The following is a 25,922-nucleotide window of genomic DNA, read 5'->3' on the forward strand; positions in this document are numbered from 1 at the left end:
GCCAGGCAGCTTTCCAGTCCCTCAGGCCCCAGCCTGTAGCACTGCATGGGGCTGTTGTGACCCAAGTGCAGGACCTGGCACTTGCCTTTGCTGAACCTCTTACAATGGCCTTGGCCCATCCATCCAGCCTGTCCAGATCCCTGTCGCCCTTCTGCAGGTCAACACTCCCACACACCATGGTGGGATAAGGGGCACTCAATCCCCTTGTCCAGACTGTTGAAGATGATATTAAACAGGGCTGGCTCCAATACAGGGGAACACCACTTGTGACTGGTCACTAGCCACTCTCTGGGTCCAGCCATTTTTTACCCAGCAAAGAATACACCTGTTCACACCATTAGAAGCAAATTCCTGAAGAGAGAACTCAGGATATTCCTCACCTTGGGACTCTTGGAAAGCAGAACTCACTGCACAGAGACAGCTTCCAAACTCCACAAACCCATATAAAATATGTACTGATAAAATTTTTATATAAATATAAAAAATTCCCTGAAATTACTTTTCTAAAAAATAAAAATGGTCCCATCGTGGCCTGTTGGGTTGGAAGAGCTTGACACATGTTCTTTGAGGTACATGCTTAGTCTAGCTGAGGCACATGGAAAATTAAACCAGAGCAGTTATCTGAATTTAATCATGGCTGTGGGCAGGCAGAGTATTTGGGTGGTAGCAGTCTTTTGCCTTACCAAGGACAGCCTGCTAAAAGATTTAATTTTCCCCTCACAACTGGGCTGCTGACATTGGAGTGGAAAATAAATCAATGTGATGACTGTGAGAAGAGCTGGGCAGTGAAAAATTCCACCAGAAAGGCCTCTATTGAAAGCTGAGAAATACACAAAGCTTGGGGAACATTAGGAAGCAAGCTTGCTGATTTATAGAAGCGCAGTGGGGGCATACATCTCTGGTCTCTACAACATTGGTTTATATTAAGCTTTATTTTAAGAGTGAAGATTACATTGGCTGTGTTTCAGTCCCAGTGCCAAAGATGCCAAATAAATATCAAATACTCTCCAGGGCTTCCCACCACCCCTACCCGCTGCATTTGAACCATGCAAATTAGACAGAATTGACATTGGAATGCTTAAGTCTGGGAGAGAACGATGTATTTCCCATCCCTGGGGAATTTTTCATCCTGTTTATATGAATACAGACATGCTAGGCATATAGCACATTCAGAACATTCAGCATGCAGGCACACATACAAGTCACTGGCCTGATTTGTAAGGTCTAAATGTGAAGTTAAAACCATATGAATTCACTAGTAGTCCATACTGAAGCCAAGGGACACAGCCATGCCACCCAGGACCTTGAACAGTCTTGAAGAGCTAAAAGATGGCACTGATTCCTTCTCCATTATGAAAGAGGAAAGCACGGGATCAACATTACTGTCAACACATTGGAGGAATACCCATAGAAGTAACTATGCCCATAGAGGCACTTCCACCTCCAGACCCCTGGCACATCAGTCATTGTGCCACCCCTGCAAGCTGCCCCAGCACTGACTCCTTTTATAGTCAGGCAAATCCAGAGCCACGGAAGCCTTGCCTAGCTGGAGGCAGTGTAGCACTTTTTAAATCCATCATGGCTCGTTTGCAATGGTCTGTCCTGAGGCAGCACTGCAGGGATCTGCTGTTATCAAGCAGGAGGGGGAGACACAGCCTCAACTTTCGTCCAGTTCCCCAGGAACACAGACTTCTGCCCACCTCCTGCAACAGGCCTGACCTGCTGCTCCTTCCAAAAGGGGTGGACATGCAGCTGGTCAGAGGGGAGGGCCATGAAAAACAGCTCCTCATTGGCAGGCTGGCTGCAGCCTCACAGCAAAGCCACAGCACTGCTCCTGCCAAGAATTTGGTTCACATTCTTCACTTGCTGTGGTAGCCACTAGGCCACACGGTCTCCTTCAATCCATTTGCATTTTATTAGGTCTTTTCAGGCACCAAGGGACAAAAGAACAAGCCACTTCCTCCCACTGTGCTCTCATTTCACACTTCAAATGGGCTATACTAACCTTTATGGTGGAGCAGCTGCCAGGGAGGAGGGGCAGGAGGAGGCAAGCAGCGCTAGGATGACAGGACAAAGCAGCCTCAGATCCTCCCCCAGCAACCCAGAGGAACCCAAATCAGTCAGAGCAATACCTTTCCCACCTGCCCCCATTTCAGGGGCACGCCAACCTCTGCAGCCACCTGGGTGGCATTCAGCCATGCTTTCTGGACTCACCTCCCACCCCCAGTAGGTGCTGCTGAGTTAATAGCCTGTACCATGTCCGTAGTCAGAGCATCAAGTAAGCTGGTAATAAATTCAACTTTCTTCCCTTCTGGGCAGCCTGCAGAAAGAAAATAGAAGGTTTAATGCAAGAACACACAGGCTTAGTCTCCTACCCCAGTTCAGCAAGGATCAGTCAGAACCTCCTTTGTTTTTAAGACAGCAACAACCATCAACACAGTCCCTAAGGAAAGGCAAAAGAATCTCTCAGTAGGTTTTTCTGTGTGGCAAATTGTCCTGCAGCTTTTGTCCAGGCACATGCAGGGTCATCAACAATATCTGGCAGGAGGACTGTGTGGTTAGCTTTATGGTCTCACCCAGCTCTCTACCAGCAAAACCGCAGGGATGCGCTGGAAATGCCTGGCAGACGGGAGTTCCCATGGTGACACTTGCAGAAAAGTTTACAAAACAATTCATTACCTCCTGGATCATCTTCTGAGGCAAATGTGGCTGTTCTGAGGCCCTAACTGACAGATTAAAGTGTCCCAGAACACAAGGCAAGGTCTGCTGCTTGCACTCTCCTCTTCAGGCACAGAAAGCATTGCCTGCCAGCGCCTACCACAATAACTCATTCTTCGCATGATCGCTCTACATAGGAAATACGTCAAACTGAGTTGGTATGTGGTAGTCACCTCCAGTCACTGCTGGCTTAAGCAGGACAAAGTGGGTTGAAGATGAGCGTGATAACCATTTCCATTACTTAGTGCTGAGGCTGTCTAGTTCTCCACCATCACAACCACATACTGACAGCCTTCTATCCTAAACAGTGCCAGCCTGTTACAATTAAACTCTCCACCTCCTCACCTTTAAAAGGCAATCTATGCTGTTCCCTTGCTGCTTAAAGTAAGCTTAATTTACTACCCCATGAACACTGTGATAACTGTTCCAGCCTGGAGCAAGCTAAGGAACAAGGAACAAGGAACCAAGAACAGGCGTGCTTAACTTCAACACATTATCATCAAAACTGTTGCCCAAAACCCATCACCTGCCGTCCAATTGTCTTCTCTTGATGTGACAGAGAAGCCATCACTACATCCCTCACCTCTTTCCCCAAACCACCATGCACTACCAATTATTCAGCTGATTAGGGCAGCAGATGTCAGCAAACAGCCCCCCACAGCAGCACAGAGCAATGTCAACACTTTCTGCTTTTCTTGAACAAGCAAAGAAGAACATGTACCACAAACAGAGCACCGGAAACTTACTGTAATCCCTTGACAGCTGAAAGCAGCTTGCAAACTGATCTGACAAAAGTCCCTCCTTTGTGGTATTACAGGCTCTGTCCTCTGCAATAGCTAACCAACAGTCCCCAGCCTGTCTCAGTATTATGTACACTGCACACATGCACACCCCTCAGCAGTCATTTGGCATATGGTCCAGAAAATGTCAGCATTGTAATGAGTAAGCTGCTATTGCAGCCAGAGTAGACCACTCACTTAAAGGAGCTTTTTGTTGAGGCAATGAAAACGCTGAAAAAGTATTTGCTAGAAGTCATCTCCCTGGGCTCCCAGCATCTCACCATCTGCAGGAATTAGCAGTTTGCCATTTGCTATGTATAAGCAACATTTTCCTTCCTTCTTTCTTTTTTACATTTGGCCACAGTCATGACAGGTTGTGACGAGAGTATGTGTAGGTGTGCAAGGATCTGAACTTATGTCTTTCCCACCTGGGCCTCTGCAGGGTCTCTTCATACAGGCCAAGAAGAGCACAGCCTGCAGCACTGAGAGTCTAAAGAATAGGCAAACCTCTACAAGAGGAATAATGGAAGGGGTCCCCCTGAGAGAACTGAGTGCAAATTATGCAATCAGTCTCAAATTAAAGCAGGAATTTTTCTTGACATTCAGTTCTGCTAAAAAATGAGAGCAGGAAAAAAAAATAAAAAGAAACATTCTTGCTCACCCCCTGCAGTTCTGGCTCATCAGTAAATTTTTGCATACAAGAGCAGCTAATCAAACAAACCTCAAGACTGAGTAAGAAGGTCATGCAGCACAGTGTTTCTCAGGCAGACAAACCAGCATCAGATCCTCTGTCTCCCCATCTCTCCATAGACAGGAGTATTTTCAGTGATAGGAATCACAGAATCAGAATGTGGCTAGGGTTAAAAGGGACCTTAAAGATCATCTAGTTTCAACTCTCCTGCTAGGGGTAGGGATGCCATTCACTAGATCAGGTTGCTCAGGATCCCATCCAACCTGGCCTTGAGCACTTCCAGGGATGGGGCATTCAAAACTTCTCTGGGCAACAATCATACCAACAAGTGCAGCCAAACAGAGCTTGAAGTTTACACAGGCACAGAAAACTGGCTTGAGTTGAGAGGGCAGCTCTCCTGGAGTTTGATACTGGGACCAGACTGCTAAGCTACAGAGCATCCTGTGTCCTCTTCTGCATCAAGCAGTTCCTGTCCCCTTGTCTGGCTTCAGTGGAGAAGGGAAAGGAGAAGAGAAACAAAACCAGTCTATCTTCTTGAGATCAGAAATAGTCTCAAAGAAAAAGCCAAACTGCAAAGGATTTTTGCAGAGGATTTCTGAAGAGGCAGAGAAGAAGTGCAAGGATAGGTGGTAAAGCAATTGGAGTGAGGGATGGGGAATCAAGGGTTATTCTATTTTAGCATGATTTCCTAAGGAAATGAGACCTAATGTAATCAATTTATCTGGCTTCCCTCCCCCTACCCACAACATAATATTTGAACCAATTGGTTGATATCCTTTGAATGTGAAAGGGAGGCAATAGGAAATTTTTACATGACTCGTGAGAATGAGGAGCTGCATAAAGAGAGCCCTGCTAAAGGCAGAGTTTCTAAGCAGAAAGGTGTGGGTTCTGAAGTCAGGAGCCAGCAGGACAACAACAAATAGGCAGATCTAACCCAGGCAGAAAATGAGGAATAAAGTCCAGCTAAGTGAGGACTCCTTAGGTAAGGGACCTCAGTGCACCGTGAGGTCCTACCTGATCCATGCAGTCAGTGTAAGGGAGCAAATCAGTTCACTGACAATTGGCAGTTGTGTCCTCTTTTGTGACTCAGGGAGCATCAAGCTGCTGAAAGCCCCGCTAAACAGAAAGGATCTTGTCCTGGTCAGGTTTTAAGGAACATTCAATGTTGAGCCCATTCTTCCCCCAGGGTATCTCCAGGCATCCTGGTTTCTCTCCAGAAAATTCTAATCCCAGAAATGCTTTCAAAGGGCAGAGGCAATAAACACACCCAGGACACACCCAGCCTTTTCCAGTTCACTGCTGAAACTGGAGGTGATCTTAAAAAAAACACAGAATAAACCCCATGGTAAAGCATGCACTGTGAGGAAAATCCCCTATCTCCTCAACAATATTCTTGGCCTCTTAAGAGTCCCAAGGTGAGACAAGGTAAGAAGGCAGAGACAGGATCTTGTTCCTCTAACCTGGAAGTTCTCTGTCCTTGAAGGGATCATCAATCTCTGTGCTCTTCGATCTGGCATCGCTTTCACAAACTGGGGTCTCATACCTGAAAAAGGAGAATAGCAGAAGCTAAACTATGTAGCATAACTTTAGTGTCATCACAGAGTCACTAATCACAGACTATTCTGAGCTGGAAGGGACCAGCAAGGATCATCAAGTCCAACTCTTAAGTGAGTGGCCCATATGCGGATCAAATCCACAGTCAGGCCATTATTAGCACTATGCTTTGACCAGCTAAGCTAATCTCAGGGTTAATGGCTTGTGCCTTGTCTGCTTTACTGCAGGGAAAACCAATAAACCTTCAGAACAAACACTACTCTCAAGCATCTGACTGTTTATGGACAGTCAGCAACAGCAGCAGAAGTGGAAAGAGAAGGAAGAACATACTTAAGTCCAGTACCAGCTATCAACTGAAACCCACAAACAGCACAGGGTCCTCTTCCAATTCTTGTGGGCATAGGCTGAGACTTATTTTCAAAGCTGTCCATGCTTTGCAGAATCACTGTATCTAGCCAAGTTTAAGTCCCAGCTCTTAGTGGCCTGTTTTTACAATTTGCCAGACCCATAATCTGTTTCCAAACTCCAAGCGAGAAAAGATTCCTCAGGTAGTTCCAAGATAGAGAGTGACTGAAAAAAACAATCTGTCTCTGGTTTAAAAGCTACCCATGCACAATAAGCATTCTAATTCCCTACTGGTGAAGATTCAAGTGGCTGCAACATGGAAACATAAAGCAGATGATAATGCAACAAAGACTCTTGTCTTTTCACTGCTCATGCCCATAATCTATACTCTTAAGCAAAGCCCCCATTCCTTCTACCTCACAAAAGCAAGCCAGAAGAAAAAAAGGCTGCTTTGCATGAATACTTAACACAGAGAAAAGTACGACAGTAGTTAATGTCCACCAGCTCCTATAGAGAGGGAGCTGCATAGTAACACTCAACGGGGAACGTCACATACAGCATTGCTTGCTCTAGGGAAAGCAGTGTAGAGCTGACTGCTCTAGAGTGAGGAACTGCTCTCATATTGCAGTACTATTTTTTATATCTCATCTTCTCCAGCCAGGCACCTTCCCAGGCCTGCCTATAGCTCTTACCGTGTGGAAGTACCAGGCAGGGGACGTCCCGTGTCCACCAGGACACACCAGCAGTACCCAGTTGACTGGTGGCATTGCACTGGTTTGTAAAGCCCTCCAGGAGCGCACTCGGGGATGACGATACCTTCCCGGGGGTTCTGCCTGGCCTCCTCCAAGGCACTCTGCCTCTCCTGGTCACAGGAGTGAACTTTTTCTGGAAGACAGAAGGGAGGTTGGAGGGGGTGGAAAAAGAAACAAATCAAGATCACTTTCCTCAGGTCAGTGGGATATGGGTATCCTTCACATCAGGAGCCCTTTGTGTCTGTCTCCTTCTCATCAAACATCAGTCTGTCTACAACCTCAGGGACTGAAGGACTTCTGGGTTGAGAAGTTTCTCCTACATTTAGCTGTGACACAACAAGATTATGGATTAAAGACATTGACTGTCAGATGCTCAGGATGCCAGAAACTCTTCTTGATCACTTGGTTTTTGGAAACGAACCGTCAGGTTAAAATAATTCATTATTAATTCAGCCACGAGGTAAGCATTTCCCAGATTGTTTTTGCAAGCTGAGTGATCCTAAACTGTGACTTGTATTTTCCAGTTAAACAAAGGACACAAACACCCTGCCCTGCCCCTCTGTCTCTTTCTCCAGACTGCAAAACACTCCTTCCTCTCAATACCACCTCTCCAACATAATCCCAAGAGGAGCAGGTTATGTTTTAACACAGCTTTATCCAGTGCAGACACCATCTGCACACACCTCAGCAAGGAACAGAATGCGATATCCCACTCAACCCTCACTGCCATCACCTCTCCAGCACTCTCCACTGTTGTCCTCACCTGGAAAACAAAAGTCACTCAACACTGCTTTCTACTGAGCACATGGTAAGGCCCTGTCCCTTAAGAAACTATTACACAGGAGAGGCCATTTCCAAAGGTTTTGTCAAAGAGAACAGTAGTGGCATACACCAAAGAACAGGAAGAAGCCCAGAAGTGGCTTCTGGGTTCTGCAGCCAGCCTGGCACACAGAGCCCTCAAAGGAGTGTAGGGTGCATGGACAGAGCCAGGCTGCAGCCTCTCACATGGACCAGCCATCTAAGGGGGAAGAGAAGCAAAGAGAAGCACAATGATAGGACTTACTTGGCTCAACAGCCAGCAATTCTCAATTATAACTCTCCAGGTACTCTGGCCTTTTGCAGAAAAAAATATTTCAATTTTGTAAATTACTGAAAGTATCACAGTGAGGAAAAGAAAGCAATCAGACAGCTGAAAACACATCTAAGTCTAGGGTAACAAAAGACAACAATCTAACTCCTAACTTTTATCCTTAGGAGAGTGATGAAAAACAGAAGCAGGGAAAAAGCTGTCCTCTTTTTCTCTAGTGTCCCTCTCCCCTGCAGTTTACTGTGGTTTTAATTTTATTTTTATAAATAGGCCGTAAGACCTGTAATTCCTTGCACAGCCAAGAGCCACCTCAAGCCTTCAATACACACAATTCTTTCACTGACCAGCAATGACACCATAAGTTCATTCCAAATCTGTAGATGTTTGTATCATCAGCCAGCAGACAGGGCATAACCTCAGCATCCTGCTCCTATGACTGGCTCAGCACACAACTAAGACGTGCTCAAGTTCCATGTATTTGCCTGCCCGTTGGTATACCATTAGTTATACCTTGTATTTTGGTGATAAATTATGCTGTAGAGAGAGTAAGTTTTGTTCCATATTTGGGGAACAGAAGGGGTGCCAATTTACAGCTTGGTAACAGCACATACAACAAGAAACTCCAGCAGCTCTGCACAGCATCACCCGAGTACAGCATGCCTGAGTACCAGAAGCATTTTTACTGGTTTCTAATTGAACTGTAGCAGCTGAAAGAGTCTCAGAGACCCCAAAAAGAGTCTCCTCAGCATTTCAGATCACTGTCAAGGCCAGGAATATGAAGGGCACCTGAACTTTGCCACATACAAACCCATACCAGAAACACAGAATTAACTGTTGGTAAATCTGACTCAAGCAGAGAGAAACTTGACCAGGAAGGAGCAGGAGGGAATAAAGTCAACAAAAACTGAAAGGGAACTCAAGCCTCAGCTGATATTTAAGCTGACTTCACTTTGCTGACAGATTTCACATCTGAAGAAAAAACTAATAAAGAAAAAGAAGATTGTTCCCAAGATGAACGTGGTCAGAGAAGTCACTGAGCCAGAGGGCTGCCAGCTCCCCAACAAACCACTGACATCAAAGGGCCCCACTTACCCACAGTCTGCTGACAGCAATTCACCTCTTGGCCATCAGGTGAGGCAAATCACTCAGGCAGCTTGGGGAAAGCAAAAAAGCAGGGGCAAAATTCTCTATCATCATTATATTACAAGCAAAAGGAAGAAAAACTTCTGCTAAAGAGAACTACATTCCAGGAATTTTTCTATCTAAATCCCAAAAGCTTCCTGACTGCACAGAGTCAAACCAAGATTTCTCAAGTCCTTTGAGTCTTGCAAAACTCTCAGTAAAATTACTCTGAAAAAAGTAAAGCATGAGTTAGAACAAAGAAATTATTTCTTTGTTTTAACTTTTATTGAAATCAAGAGAAAAAAATAAATTTATTTAATGAATTAGTATGTTATTTTACATATATTTGCAGTTAGGTATGTAAATTGCACTGAATAAATACACATATTTACACATTTGTGCTATGGCATAAAAAATGGAAAAAATTCTCTGCACATTAACAGAAATTTGTGGGACTGAACAGTCACATTTATTACCAGAATACAAAACTAACTGGCAGTTGTTTCTGTTTGAAGGCTGTTTAAAGGCTGAGTGAAACAAATCTTAGAGGCTTTGTTGAGTTGATATCAGATAGATGCAATGATGCAGACTCTGTCACCAGCATTGAGTAGCCCATCATTAGCAATGACAGCGGTACAGCTGAAGCGTCAGGGAGCTCATACTTTACTCAGTTCTAATCTACATCTAGAAGTAGCTGCTATGGAAGTTCCTCCCTGCTTTACAGATTTCTACTTCGTCTCATGTACATCCTGAAGAATCCCATGTGGCACAGTTCTCCTCTGAACCCCTTCCAGATCCACCATTCCTTCCCTGAGCTGGAGGAGATCAGAATAGCAAACACATTGACTCTGACAACAGCCTTGTGGAAATTTCCTTCAGTGACATCTGTCTACTAAGCAGAATGCATTAACAAGTACTAGTTCCTGAAGGGACTCTTTCCTCCAGGCTACCACTCTAGCAACACTTAATTCCCTTAAAAAATAAACATTAATATTACCAGCTGGGTATTCAAAAGCCAGCAAAATCAGCTGGGAAATCCACACCATCAGCTTCCCTAGTCTGGGACTTGGCATGAACTCCACGCAGTGTCACCCTGAAAGATTGTCTCATGAACAAAGGGATCATCAAATGCTATCCCAGCTCCAGGACACTGAAGTCCTCCTGTTCCAGTCAAACTGCTTACTGGAAACTTTGCTGTTGTTGCCAAGGCCAGGTTAATGGAGAATAGTGAAAGCCTATGGCAAAGCTAGAAAGCTTAATGCCAGCTATGAAATTAAGCTGTCATCTTAGAAACCAGCATATATTTATTATACATGCAGGGTACTTAAAAGCCTATTCCCTGTTAATGGGAGTTGCAGGCACAGAAGGAAAGGTTTTCCTTCTTTACGTAAACTAAACTTTTCTTAGAGAAAGACCATTTAAGAGACAGCAAGTCAATGGGACACAGTCTTCCTAGAACAAATAATAATATTATACCTATTTAATTATTTATTTTAAAGGCACTGTCACATTCCACTGTTTTTTTGCCACCTCTGCTTTGACTTGGCCATCAGCGAAGAAACCAAGTAACATTTGCCAACTTGCTGCTGCTGGGGAGTGAAACCTTTGTGAGACAGCAGATCTAGATTACAAAAAACTAAATTACAGAAAAAAAATAGGGAACACATATAAAGAGTCAAAGAGAAACATCACTGGCAGAAATATCCATTTTACCTCAACTGTTCAGCTCTAAAATGCTAACTGTTCCTGCTTACTCCTGAGTGCTTCTGACACTCATTAAAATATATATTTTTAAGTAGTGTCTCTGAAGCCATGAGCTATGGCAGGAAAACAGGGCATGGACATCTGCAGTTGCACAATATTTATGCAACAATTATACCCTAGGAATGGCCTTCTGAGGAATACCTGGTCAGATTCATTAAAAGGTCTCTCATTCCCAGTACCTTAAGTACACACATTCAAACATACATTTAATGCCCGCACAATAAAAATAAAAATTACGGATAAAGTAAGGGACTTGTCTGACTGTGTAATAAACTGTATGGTTATTAAAGAGGTGGGGTGCTTGTTTACCCCACACAGCTGAGAAGAGAGGGTGTCTAGTAGCATCTAGACAAAGGCTTGTGCTTAACAATTCTCAAGATCACCTTGCAGGGCTGTGTGCAGCCACTGGGGATGAGTGGCTTCCCCAGCTGCTCTCCTGACATGGAACAACTCTCATTGCCACCAGAGCCAAGGCACCAAGCATCATCCACCATGGCTGTGAAGATGGTGTGCATGATTATGGTGGGACATAGGGAACATCTGCCATCCAACCACAGTAAATTATTTTTTGAACTTTAGTCTTCTGTATCCAAATCTTTTCTCATTAAAAGAAGAGGGAGACTGTGGCACCAAAACCAACCACCTTGGAGAGATTCCTACACCCTTAATAGACAGGATTCTTTCTTCCAAATCAGGCAAAAGAGAGGGTCTAACCTCCCTCTGTGCTTCTGCCTAGCCCAAATGAACCCATGTGAACAGCCTAACCCCAGAGCTACAGGCTGTACCAGGCAGGACAGATTTCCTTCTCTTTCTCTCTCTCTCCCTCATTTCTTTTGACCAGAAATTCTGTCTGGACTAGCAAAACTTTTCCCATGGAATTCCCACAAAAAGCTTTAGTTTTAATGAACAAGCATTCATCACAAGGAGAGGAAAAGGTCTTTTAGAAGAGGAATTCTTGACCAATCCCCATTGTTAGTGCTGCAACAGGGACCTCATTTCTAAAAACCATTTAAAAAAAAACCTCAAGCACATCTCCCCCAAATTTTTTTTGTTCAACTCCCAACTTTCCTCTAAGTGAGACATTAGTGCAGCGTGGAACAAAGGGGAGCAACACAGATATCTAGTGCCAAGTTCCTACAGACTTCCTGTGCCAACCCAAACATGAGGACTAAGTGTCTTTGTGCCTCAGTTTTCCTTTCAGTGAGGAAAAGTGTTTGCCTGTCTCACAGAGGAGCTTAATTCAGACAGGGTCAATTTCTTATGTGTCTTTACACTGCTGTGGCAGAGAACAAGAGCTTTGAACTGGTTATTTTACCATAGCATGCTTTTACATTGTTCAAGGAAGCTGTAATGTGAACAGGACCCAGGTCCATTCCAGGAGAACAGGTACCTCATCCCAGCAGGGAGCTTGCAAGAGCTGTGGGCAGAAAGTAAGTTCAGCACAGGTTACCTCAGCAGCCCAAACCTGCGTCCTTCCCTCCTCGAAGGGGAAAGAGCATTTGAAAAGCCTTAAGTAGGCACATGCACAAGTGCTGGCAGGAGCAGCAAAGCAATGCAGTAAATAGGCCCTTATTGCCTGTCCCTTGAGCAGGGCTGTGGGTGGAGGAAGAGAAACAACCCCTTCTGTGTTTACTGGGAGCACAATAACAGCTGAGCAAATACGGCTCATGGGGATAGCATAAATCTCTCCACACCTCTGTTAGTCATCAGTACTGATAGCCACTCCACCCTGTTCTGTCTGGGATCATGGTCCCTCCAGAGTTTTCTGGCTAACTGGAGGTAAAAAGAAAAACAAACCTTGCAGGTGTTCCCATACTGTACCAGCTGAGCAGTCTTTGCTTTACCTTGGTTCTCACTCCATTTCATTTCTCAAGGCATAGGTTACAGAGGAAGCAGATGGTACTACATGTTCCAGTGCTGAACAATGCAAATGTTTAACAGGTGGGTTATAATTTTCAAAAATGCATTATTCCAAGTGGGTCATTAAACTTTAGCTATCCAGGAACACATGCTGCCCCTGCCATTTTCCTTCTGCTCTAGGAGATAAGGCTGCATTGCATTCCCAGCAGTGTTATATGATGAGAAGCCTATTCAATATCTACCCTCTAGCAAGCAATAAGGAGAACTGGCTGAAGGAAGCACCATCTCACGGATTAGAGCAAACTCAGTGAGGGACTTCCTGATGCAAAACTTATGCTCCTTTTTCAGAACCCGTGGGCATTGTGTCCTACCCAGCTAAGAAAAGAGTGTATTCCAGAGGGTTCCCAACTCACACTGGAATAAAGATCCACACTTGCACATCTTGAAACCTGTCTGTTGAAACTTACTTGTCCTTGTAATTGTGACTAAACTGCTTTCCAGGCAGGACTTGGACTCCTTATACCATCCCATCTCACAAGCAGTTAGTCACGCAGTCCTAGAGCTATAGCCAGACTAGCTGAAGGATGGCAGAAAAAGAACAATGTTTTTTTTATGGCTGTGGTACATCATCCTGAAAAAAACCCTGAGAATATTTTCATGTTCATATACAATGTATTAGAGCTCTGAATAAATTCTGGTTCATTAGAGCATATCTTGTGTCATTCTTGTAACCAAATGAGGAAAATGCAAGCAACATACAGTTAGTACAAGATAGCTACCTAACACAGCAGGTTAAGAAAAAGATGCTCTCCAAGACAAGAGGTCTCAAAAGTTCCCTGTTTTAAAAGCTATCATGAGACTTGTATCAAATCAAATGACCACTCTGGCCAATGGAACAGAGCATCCAATTTACAGACAACTTCAGGAAAGAATTCAAAGTCACACTGATAAATGGTTTTAAATCAGTGTAATCACAACTTACAAGTACAAACCATAACAACCAGCAAGGAGAAATCCAGTGCATGGGGAGGAAATTACTGGCGAGACAGTGAGACTTGGAAAAAATGGTCAGCAGCTTAGGTAGACCACAAAAAAAGTCTGCACAATAAAAGTTTTGACATTGCAAACATCAACAAAAAGAATCAAAACAGGTAAATCCAGCCATTGAATGTAATGATGGGGACTTCACAAAATGAATGGGCACTATGTACTGGTGATCCTTAAATGTGTACAAGCACTGGACACTGCACTTTGAGGTGCAGGAGGACTGTCTGGCAAGAGGGTGTGAGAGAGCAAGGGGAACAGGCAAAGGTCTACGAAACTTGATCTATGAGAAAAGGCTAAAAGAATCCAATTTGTTTAGTCTAGGGATGACATTCAGTCTTCTGAGACATAAAAGCTGTTCTATAAGAAAAAAAAAAAAAAGATAGCCATAGATAATTTTTTTCCTTCCCCATGAGTAGGTCAAGTAGCAGACAGTTTACTTGGAGAAAGGATATTTAGGTTTGATATAAAAAAGCCCTGGTGATTAACTGTTCACTCATTAGAAGAGGCAGTGGGATCTCTGTTGCCAGATTAGGAAAAGGTTACATGTGTCAGAGCTGCTATTATTTGGGTATGAACCTGGGTTAAAACAAGAAGAGAAAACCATGTGAATGTCTTCAGGTCTTTTTTGCTCTCCTCACACAGGCTATGAAGCTCTAGCAAATCCTCAGTGATTGAGGCAACCTTTTTGCTAAACACAGACTAAAATCTTGAAGATATTTGATCTGGTTTAAGATTTTGGGGTCTGATCCCCTCTAATGCACCTGGCCTCCATATCCTTTATGACAGCTATACCTGTGCAGTACCTTCACAATTACAACAGCTTCCATAGTCTGAGCAGAGAAAGTTGGGCATCAAAATGCAGCCTCTTCACTTCTTGACATCAGGATGGTTCCTCAGCAGTAGAAAAATCTTTCAACCTGAGACACTGCCCTTGTCATTTTGAGACAAAGCTACACAGTCTGTGTTTCTTCTTCCCTAATGCCTCTTTTCAATTTCACATAGTTTCTAAGCACTGTGAGCTTGTGGTGTACCTAGCTTTGACATAAGCCACCTGTCTCTGAACACATTCATTTTCCCTATACTCCTTTTTCACTGCACTCTTTCCACACTGAGGAATTCTGTTCAATAAAACAAAAAAGTAGGTGTTTCCACTGGAGCCTTAGCATTATTGGGAAACTTTTTTCACTTCCACACCTGTTTTTAATAGTCCTTGGAACAACTAGTACAGCAATTATTGGAGAGCTTGCCTACCTCTTACAGCTAGAAGCACACTATTTTTACAGTATTGTTACTCTGCAATTATAGGACACCAAACAGAAAGTCTTTGAAAACTGTCACAGGCAGGTAAAAAGTGGTTCAGACTGGTCTTCCTACCTACAGCAACATTATATTTAATGCTACTCCTGGTGAGGAACAGAAGGCAAGAGAGGCAGCTTTATAGTGTGATGAGCTTTTTCACAAAGTGGCAGAGCACTTTTTACCCGTAGTACTTCGCATTTTACAAAGAGGCAGAGGGAATTGCCTCTGACAGGAAGCTAGCAGCCACTTTTGGATATTTACCTAGAGTCAGCTGCCTCTGCATAGAATATCCGGGCTTTGGAAGTTCAGTGATGTAACACGGGTTTCAGACATCAGCCATGGGACAGAGAAACTCCTCCCACTTCATCAGCGTCATGAGATGGATGTCCAACACATACTCCCACGGAGGGCAGGGTTTTCCAAACCTCTGGAATGCAGCTCTTCTCCTTCACAGCCTTATGCTGAACTAGGCAATATTCATGGCCTTCTTGGACAACTCTGTGGGCAGCAGATGCTCATAGGGATACACTGACTTGTGTTTTGAATCCTTTTTTTTCTTCGCTTGTCACTTATAAGCCCCACCAGAGCTTTTGATTTCAGGAGAAACCTGCCTAGGTCTAAACATTTTCCAGAGGTTATCTGGGAGCTAGTAATGACAGTTACTTTGAAACAGCTCCTCCTTAATTGTGGTACCTCTGAAATGTGGTGAATTTGACAGGACCATTTCAAGAGAGGTGGGAAGGTGAGTCAATGTGCAGCCTTTCTGCAGGCATCAACATACATTCAAATGGATGTTTGAAGTGCAGATGCACAAATGAGCCTGTGCTGAATGCTGCTATTACAAACAGCAAGGAGACTGTGCTGCTAAGGAATTACTTCAGCAAATCAATGCAGCCCCTTCAATCTGAAGGGCTTCTGCTAAAAAGCAAAACAAACTCCACAAAGTTGACCACTCTCAGTTTGTGTCTGTATGTTCAGGTAATGCCTGGTGCTGGAGCTTATTTCCTTTCCCTTCCCCACCAAATCCCCAGTGGTTTTAAAAGTGGTGCTGTTTTCTATTTCCCCTTTTACCCCAGCTTCTTATATCTTTGCCCCTTCTCCTACTGCTCCTTGTCCACTTGCCTTAACTGGCAGCTGCAGAGTAGTAGTTATGACTCCACATCTAAAGTAATTTATTTTCTTTCTTTGGGGGATAAGGAGGGGGGAGTGACTGAATTCTTTGGGAATGATTTATCGCACCGCTCTCAGGGGGAGGTTCATTTATTTGCCTAGCTGCATATGGTTTAACACCTATGGTTGCATGCTGATTATTATACAATGTTATTTTTCCCACTTGTATACTTTGCACCTTTTCATAGAGCAGATTAACTGGTCCCCAATGGCATGTTATTTATGACTTTGTTTGCTGGTTGTCTGGGAAGGGTCCTGGTCCTAGATTCTTCCATTCCCCCTGCTTCTGCTCTCTCCTACATACTCCCTTCTTCACCACACACACCTGTCACACTGAGACTGTGGGAGAATCACCCTTGGGCATCACACATATCCTTCTCAGAACTTCCAGAAGGGAAGAAGAGACAGAGGCCTCCCAAGCAGCAGCCAAGACAGGAAAGGATGCCTGCACCACAGATGGAGCCAGAGGGAAGGGATGGATAATAAGTAGGGAAGAAACATCACATTTTGGTTTGCAAGGAAACAGGAACTCAGCAAATAACAGCATATATATTTTTTGTGAAAATATAATGGAATTAGTAAGTACTCATTTCATACTCAACAGGAGCTTCTGTTGAAATTGCTTTATTTGGTATCAAGCCAAATTAATTCAAAACAAAACCAAAACAAATCTCATCTAAAGAAGGGCTGGGAGGACTAATACAGTGGTCTGAAGATAAATAGTTGTGGCAGATGGGACAAGAGTCACAGACTTTTAGCCCAATAGTTTTGACAGGTTAGAGGAGCACTGTGTTGGGAGGTACTGGCTCAAGATGCAGGAAAAGGACAAAGAAGGATACATTAGAAGAGGATAGTCGAAAAGACAAAAGCTTTCTGACACGTTGGTTCCCTCCTATGAACTCTTGTTCGTGACACCATCAATGACACTTTTTTTCCTTTTCAGCTAGGGAGAAATTCAAAAGCCTTTAACTAATCCCAGGTGTTATGCCCAGAGAAGACAGAAGCACAAAAAATGTTTACCAAGGAGTCAGCATTAGAATGTCATCCCTAGGCACCAAAGTTTTCCAATTCAAATGCCACCATAACATCTTATTCAGACGTCCCTAAAGTACAATTATTCCTGACTACAGCCCCTTTAAAACCAACCTACTTTCCTGACAAAGTAATAGCTATCTCCTTTCTTCAGTATCCTGACTAGAATAATCAGCCACAGATCTTGGGGAAGAGCCTACAGTCCTGTGTTAGACATTTGGACAGTAACATTAACAGAACTGGCATTGAGAGAGACTCTGAGTCAGTTTCAAACTAACACAACTAGTTTAGTAATAGTGGAAAATAGGAAAAAAGCAGCAGAAGAAGCAGAAGTCCATGGTCTCACGTCTTCAAATAAAAAGGTGGAAAGTGCTGTGCACCAAGAGTAGGACAAGACACCTAAGGAATAAGGCTGAGAAGGTAGGGTAAAGACAGGTGTGGAATTATCCCCATTAATAACACTGTTTTGTTTTTCAGGAACCTCATCTGATCTACCTGTGGCTCCCTGTTCTCTGTAGCATTCCACATTTCCAAGGCATGAAGAAATTTGCTCCAACTCCAGATAACTGTACATTCAACAGAGAGGTGCAAGGTCTCCCCACTCCAGAAAATAATATAGGCATTCAAGCTATTTCTGTTTATCCTCACTTCTGAAAAGGAAAGTCCTAATAACAAATTAAACTCTTGTCTAACCTTGGTTATTTTTGGGCTATCCGAAAAATAGCTTCCTTGAAAAGAGCTTCCTTCTCAAGCTCTGTCTCGTTATATGTTCATCTCACCTGATAAGAAGAACTACACAGGTTTGCAATATGGTCTCAAGCAGACTCCTTTTTAATGCACGTGATCGCAGAAAGCCTCCATATGGATAAGGCAACATACCCATGAGTACATTAACCCTTGGGGCAGTTACTACCCCTGATCAATAAGAAAGGCATGCAGGAAAATGGTGTAAGTTCCTAACTGAGCACTAGAGGGAATGTTTTTGAAGGTGCTATGGATGTTTTCTTATCTTTTTTTTTCCTGCAAGTGGGAAAAAAAGACCCCTTAAGGAACACAGACAAACCAAAGAACTCAGGTCCTGGTAATAACACTTGATATAATCACATCCCACTTCACTGTGCAGTTCTCTGGAGACAAAGTGCACCCAAGAATTAAGAGACTCCCTTTCAGGTGGAGGGGGGAATATATACAGATGTGAATTTTTCAAGTTGTTTCCCCCTTTGAAAAGCCCTAAACTTTGGGTTTCAAGCTGACTCAATTAAGAAAAAGAAATGTGAATACCACCATTCTTGATTTCAATGCTCATTCAGTTATACTCTGTCCACTAAGAGCTCCGGACAGGAAAAAGATCTATCACTGGAATGCCATCATGAGATGCCAGCACGATGCCTGAATGCCAGAGCTGAACAGAATAGGCCACATGGAATTAGCCCCCATTCACCAAGCAAGATTTTGAAACAAACAGTCATGGGTCTTTTCTTTTTTTTTTTTTTTTTTTCTGAACTAGGCACAGCACACAGAAACCTGTCTTCAGCTGCTAACCTTAATATATTACTCATTCTTCCTTTCAAATAACGTCATTTTCAAAACCCCAGTGACTGAAGAATATTTACTTGAGGCTGCTACTGCTGGTTTCTCCAGAGCTGTTTATTTTTCCATGCAGGGGCTCATTACATCATTCTGTGGTTTTCTTAAAGGTTGTCACGGTAAGCTGGATACAGGCTGGAAACTCTTGCTAGCTAAAACCAAATCACTAAGTAGCACAAATGAATTTGGAGATAACCCAACTCTGGAAGTGAGGAAAATCCCTGGATTCCTTAGTGGAGATGGGCTGCTCCTAAACAAGCAGCCATTAGATTTCTTGGAAGTGGAAAACATTATCAAATGCTTCCCTAGATCAAGAACTTAAGAGAAAATAATCACTTGGACTGTTTCAGGCTGAAAGAGGTTGGGCTGAGGGGAAGAGGCTGAAACAGTAAAAGTAGAATGAAAAGACAGCTGCTAGCCATGCTGATTAGAGAACAGCCATTGCAAGAACCCCACCTGAATCACCTCCTGGCAGTGTTAAAAACAACACATCATACACAGCAGTGCTAGGTAACTGTCTTAACTAGCTTAAGGTATCCATGTGCCTGCACATGTGGATGTGCATGTTTGGGAAAATGGAGAAGCAGTAAAAAATATCTTTGTCATCTTGTCACAATAATATTGTATTGATCTAGACCATTTACTTACCCCAAACAGAAAAAATTGGCACTTGCAAGATTCATACAGACAAAAAAATTCATTTTTATGTGTAGAAAAACAACTTTTCTGCTGTGCAACAGTCCAGATGTTCATATTTTGGTTCCTGCCTCTAGCTGAGAAGGTTTGAACGTGCATCTCACTCTACTGAGAAAAGGGTGCCATTTAATCCTTTAAGGTGGGCTGGGATAACAGCACTAGCAATCCCTCCTAGCAATGCTCTTTTACTGAGCATAGGAAAACTCACTGGCAAAATGCCTGGAGACATATAGATTCTCAGTCAAGTGCTCTAATCACCAGGCTGGAGTCATTCTGCTTTTCCTGATCCCTAGCTTAATTAGGATTTACACATGCCAAACAAAACATAAGTGCTTCAAAAAAAAGAGATCAGTTTCAGAAGAACTTCTTCTGTTTGTCAACACTAAACAGAAGATGGAATACTCAGATTTCAAATGCAGTCCTTACAGGAGACAGGCAGCATATATTACATGGGGTGCCACCAGCTCTGCAATGCTCAGCTGCCTGGTGGGTGGCTCACCTAACACTGACCAGAGACAATGACAGCAAATTAAAGAGTCTATTTGACTCCATACAGCAATTCTGAAATTCTCCTCATGGCTGACATAGCAATGGTGCTTGCTTTCTAAGATGTCCAGTGTCAGTGCTGATTAGAGAACAGCACACATCCTCTGACAGCAGTATTTGAAAAGGACAGGGCCATATAATCACCACAGGGAGAAGAGAGATCAGAACTAAGTGTTTGACTATACAAACTCCAAGGAATAGGAAGTAAAAGATGAGTTGGGCTGGATATTACAAAAAGAAAAAAATCTGAGATTTAATTCAGAGAGCAGAGCTCTCAACTTCCTTTGGGAAGAAATAAAATCTTTATTATCTAAGGCATTTATGGTACATAAGAAAATGCTGCTCTCCTTACAGTACAAACATTCACTAGCCCTAAGGCAGTAGATTAGATGACCTACCAGGTCTTTACTTTTTCTCACTTCCAATTTCAGTGATCCTGTTAAACTGCTGCAAAAGCACACAAGGCTATATCTGCTCCAAGATTGTAAGTGTAAGCTTGGATAGACAATACAGCTGAGGCAACAACAAACTGAAGAATCCAAATCTTGTGGTAGCAAAACTTATCCTAACCCTTTAAAACTAAATTTAAAAAAATGGAAATGTGCTAAGCATTAGCATTTCAAGTTGGGCCAAAGGCAATTAAAAACATCCCCCGGTTTTGCATGCCCATATCATGACAGCTGTTTCATCATCTGCAGCCAAGATAGACTCAAAGACACTTGAAGAAACATGATTCTAAATTATAATTATCCCCCCCAGTTCTCTGCAGTTTGATCCTACCTACTGTACATTGCCTTTAACATATATTACACGGGATGAAAAGAATGAAAGATACCAAACAAGGTGACTACGCTTCACTATTGGAAAGAAAAAGGCTGAAGTAGCCCACACTTTATACCACCTAAACCATAGCTCTAGGCAGTATTATTTCGTAATAATTTGTGAGAAACTGTAATTTTTGTGTATCTGCACGGCCCAGTAGGGAAATATGGGGATAAAAGTTGGCAATCCAGTCTTTTAACAAGACCCTACAGCAAGCAAGCATCAGAGCGATCAGTAAGGCTGACTCAGATGAACCACGTTTCCTTTTAGCTTGCTGTATAAACCACCTTTTACAGAGCTCTTGAATCTTCCACAAGATCATTTATTTTTCATTTGTAGTATGCACTCACAATAATTTTATTTGAGTAATAGAACTGACATCAGAAACAATTGAAAAAAGCGAGCAAAAGCAAAGTCACACAAGGAACGCTTCTGCAGACAAAATTCTGTTCACATCAGGCAGCTTCCTGACTGAACAATCAAAGTGACTGCCTTTACAACATGAAAGCCAGCCTACTTTGGCTCTGTCAGGCCAAGAAAGGGTGGAAGACAGACACTCCTGCTCCCAAGTCCATTTGCGACCTCTTAGCACTCACTCCTCTTTCCATTATAGCTATGATGTTTTCTGTATTAGAAAGAAAGTTGGTCTCCAAGATAGGTAGGGACCCATTACAAAGGATTTTAATATTACACTGTCACCTTCAATTGTACTGTCAGCTGCTGGTTGTCCCAGCAGCTGACAAAAAACAGAAGCTGTGTTTGCTCTCCCCTGAAAGACATCCTTAAAGAGGATGCTGATACTCACACATCATCTGAAGCTTCTGGATGACTCCCGCTGGCAGATGTTACACAGATCACCCTGCTACAAAAACAGCTTTGAGGTGAAGCTCAAAAAACTTGTTAAACTGTGGTCTGGGCAATGCTGGCTGTTCTTCTGCCAAGAGCTCTTCATTCTGCAGCAAGAGAGTTTCACCCAGCCTAGCACTGATTTCACCCTGAAGCTTGGAAGTGGCAGAAGAAGGTTAAAGGAACTGTCATGAATACTCTCTAGCTAATCCAGAAACACCAGATGATGAGGCACTTCGAGATATAACAATTTATCTGTTTAGGTGACTGGAATTATTCCAACAGCCATTCTAGGTATGTATGTTTCATAAAATATATGTAATAGTAGCATCTCCTATTCAAATCTTAAAGTAAACCTATGGCTTCTTAAAGCAATTTTGTTCTCTTATGTTCCCCTTATTTCCTAATTTCTCCCACCTCAGTAAAAATATCAGACAGAAACCATTCTTACTAAGAATCCCTAACCTTCCTCTTCAGATTCTCCAGTTTCTTCTCATTTCAACGACTTCACCATTTCACCTGCATCTCCAGTCTCAAGTTTTACACTCTGACTTCAAGTCTTCCTGCTTCCCCTTTTCCCATTCATGTTAATGATCTCTTCTTTGCTGTTTTTTAGACTTTGGTCTTCCCTCATCCACTCCACTACCCACAAAACAATCTCAACATTTTCTTAGGCTCACACACAATTAAACGACCTTTAGTTGTGAAATAATCTGCTAATTTCTCTATCAAAAAATATCCCCTGCAGAGAAGAATCTTGAATTCACTAGCAAAGAAGCCTTGTTTTGCATTTTTTGCAACTGCTTAGGCCAAAATGACAGCCCAGATCTTTCAGCCAAATGCCTCAGTTCATATATCCATGCTGAACAGCAAACAGGATAAAGGTGACAGACGACTAAAATTAATTAACAGATTAAGAAATTAAGAGATTCCCCAGTTATGGTTTGTGGAAACAAACATCTTTTTATTATGATAATCAAAGGATTATCATGATAATCAAACACATTGATTACGGCCCTTTAGCCACAAAAAAGGACCTTATCTGAAATTACTTTATAGCCCGGGCTGCAAATAACCCTAGCAGAAAGAATGAAACCCTATGAGGAAAGAATGAAACAAGAACAGATGGTGAGGAGTTACAATTAAAATAATATTTTTTTTCAGATGAAACATTACCTGAATTCCTTATATTAGAGTTGTTCATTTTGGAATCTTTGATGACCAAGTGCTTAATCCAAAGGGTGGGTGCTGTGATTTCTGAAAGAATAAAAATAACAGCCTTAAAGAAACTGCAGCAACTAGTAAAAATACACATATAGTTACTCAGAATCATACCATGGTTTGGATTGGAAGGGACCTTCAAGAACATCTTATTCCAACCCCCCTGCTATGGGTAGGGACAGCTTCCACTAGACCAGGTTGCTCTAAGCTCCATCCAACCTAGTCTTGAACATGTCCAATGATGAGGCAATCACAGCTTCTCAGGGCAACCTGTCCAGTGCCTGACCACCCCAGTAAAAAATTTTTTCCTCATACCTAACCCAAACCTACTCTCTTTCAGTGCAAAGCTCTTCCCTTGTCCTGTCACTACATGCTCTTGTGAAAAGTCCCTCTTCAGCTCTCTTGTAGGCTGGCTTCAGGGACTGGAAGCTGCTAGAAGGGATCTTCTGAACAACCTCAACCCTCTCAGTCTCTCTCTTCATAGAAAACAAGATGTCCGCTACAACATGCCATAACTGATCTATCATTGTGGTACAGGCAGGTTAATCCCCCAGTGAGGTCTTCCAACTCTTATGAACCACCATTTCTAAATCTTCCACAAGAATCTCTCATTATCTTCCTATATCAGAAAGTATATCTCTGCTGGCAGAACCTTTTTTTTCCTCCCTCTAATCCCCACTTCCTAAACTCTCAAAAAGTCTTTTTCCTCAAGACTAAGAGCTCACAAACATTGCATTGGGTGCTATAATATATGCTGTTTCCCCCAGAAATCCAGATTTTAAACAGTCAATCCAGGCCTTAAATTTTGTTTTAACAGCCCAAGAAGGTCTGGCCACAGTCAGTTCCCTGAAACAAGCAACAACAAAATTCGAAATAAATAGGCAGAGACATGAAGATATTTCTGGAAAGACTTGAAAGGAAGTCTGTTAAAGAAATAAGTTCTGGTTAGAAAAGCATGTCTGATGCACTAACCAAGACATCCAAACATAAATTTGTGGAAAAAAAAGTGCTTAAAGCACCTTCTCTGAGGTGTTATAGTCAACTTCAAAACATCTCTGAACCTGCCCTAAGCCACAGAAATGACATAACCTCAGCATTTGATTAGAACTGAGCAAAGCAGTATTTGCTACCATGGGCTGGAGCACCTCATGTGACATTTTCAGGACTGATATTTTCTGAAAAAAAAGTCAGTTTCCACAAGAACACAACTTGAGTAGTACATCCTGAGGTTTTTCTTAAGTTCTTCTACGAACTTTTCACGTGAGTTTTCCTGCTCCCTTGTTGACATTTACATGGAACTGCTCAGCAAAGGAGAAGCTGGCTGAGTAAAGAGAAACTGATTATAAACTACAAGAACATGAAAAAAAAATTAATTTCTCCTTCCTAAATATTTTCAGCCACATTGATTGAAGGCATCATAGTAATTGTGTTCAGGACATTTTTTTTCATAAGGAAGTATAGGTTGAACACTGATAAACAAACTTTTAATGCTGCTGGAATACAAAAAATTGCCTCATCTGCCAGATTCACTACACTGTTTTATCAACATTCAGCCATCATATGCTTCTATAAATACATATACCTACATGCTTTGGTTTATAGACTATTTCTACTTGTGTGCTTCTCCCCTTCCTAGCTCTTACCCAATGTTTAATTTGAGGTAGTTTTCCCCAAAAGGGGCTTAAACTCCTAGATTTGGGATGAAATTTAGCTCTGAATCTGCACCATATGGACCAGATATGTCTACAGCTGAAAAAAGAGGACAATCAAAGTCAATAGATGCTGAAGAATGATGAAGGCCTTTAGAAATACAATGGTGTGCGTCTTTCAGTGAGGTTGAAAGGTGCACAAAAAGGAATTTTGTGAAGAAAGAGAAAGAAAATTAATTCCTTGGAATCTACCATAAAAATGTATTTTCAATCCAGGTAACCTGGACATCTTTTTGGATCATAGGCACCTCTGAACAACAGATCTGTGGAAAGAGTAGATTCCCACTGAATTAAGAGGTGAAGTTTACCAAAACGAAGAGATGTGCAAAGAAGATATTTAGGAAATTATTACACTTTGCACATGGAAATTAAATAGATGGTGAAAACAAAATAACAGAGCCTAGAAGTGCAGGAAGGAATATAACATTTCAAAACTATACCAAGGACATTAATAAGACACTCTTCAGCAGAGGAGAATATTTCCCTAAAAACAGATTCACTATAAACATCTCTAAGATCTGCATTATAATAATATGAAATAATTTTTAGAGAGATGGCTGTGTTATGATTCAAACTTTGGATGGGAGAGTTTAAGTTATCTGATTTACATTATCTCTGGCACCGCTCTGTTATGCCCTCAGGGAAGATGGTAGGGAGTGGGAGGGGAACTTATGCATGAAATGTGAATTTCCATTATCCTCTAATGTCGATGAAAACATGGGAAAGGTGAATCTTCATCTTAGAGTTGCTGAAGTCCAAGAAGTATCACATATTTCAGGGGCAGTTGAGTGTATGTAATACCCTTCGAAAAAAGTCAGCCCCTTGTGTATGGAAGGTAGGCAACCAAAGGCAAAACATGAAAAAAAAAAATCTACATTGTTATTGTTCATTCATTTTGATACCAGCTACACCCTGGCTGCCTGACTTTGAATATATAGGTTTACAGGAACCTATCAGTTCTCAAGTTCAGTGAAGTGGAATGGGATATGAACTTCACTGCCTTTGAACACCTATGAAGATTTCAGACCTGACAGGTGAATGGATAACTGTTTTGGTCTTTTCTGCCATTTGTGTCAGACACCAAGTACAAGCCATTCCTCAGGAAGACCTACCCAAGACACTGGGAGTTTTCTAGTGAAGTATCACAGTATGTTTGCTCAGATAGGATCAAGGGATTGTTCAGGATGACATCCTGAGGTGTCTGGTCCAACCTTCTGCTCCAGACAGGGTCAGCTTCAAGAACAGACCAGGTTGCTCAGGACTTTAGAGTTACAG

The 25,922-nt window shown here is 42.4% G+C and overlaps 1 protein-coding gene across 14 annotated transcripts in view; it reads right to left on the reverse strand.

Annotated features, from left to right (window-relative positions):
- The window catches only part of SMOC1 (SPARC related modular calcium binding 1), a 158,179-nt gene that overhangs the window by 19,414 nt on the left and 112,843 nt on the right, over positions 1-25,922 (reverse strand). For 13 of the 14 annotated variants that reach the window (XM_072930084.1, XM_072930079.1, XM_072930080.1 and 10 more), the window contains 4 exons: positions 22,894-22,974; positions 6,780-6,972; positions 5,649-5,731; positions 2,215-2,320 (listed from right to left, as the gene is read on the reverse strand). In XM_072930084.1, the coding sequence (XP_072786185.1) occupies positions 2,215-2,320; positions 5,649-5,731; positions 6,780-6,972; positions 22,894-22,974 (463 nt within the window). The remainder of the gene's footprint in view (positions 1-2,214; positions 2,321-5,648; positions 5,732-6,779; positions 6,973-22,893; positions 22,975-25,922) is intronic. The other variant, XM_030274436.4, reaches the window with a different exon arrangement.

This window comes from Taeniopygia guttata, chromosome 5 (genome assembly GCF_048771995.1).
Source record: "Taeniopygia guttata chromosome 5, bTaeGut7.mat, whole genome shotgun sequence".
NCBI classification, from domain to species: Eukaryota; Metazoa; Chordata; class Aves; order Passeriformes; family Estrildidae; genus Taeniopygia; species Taeniopygia guttata.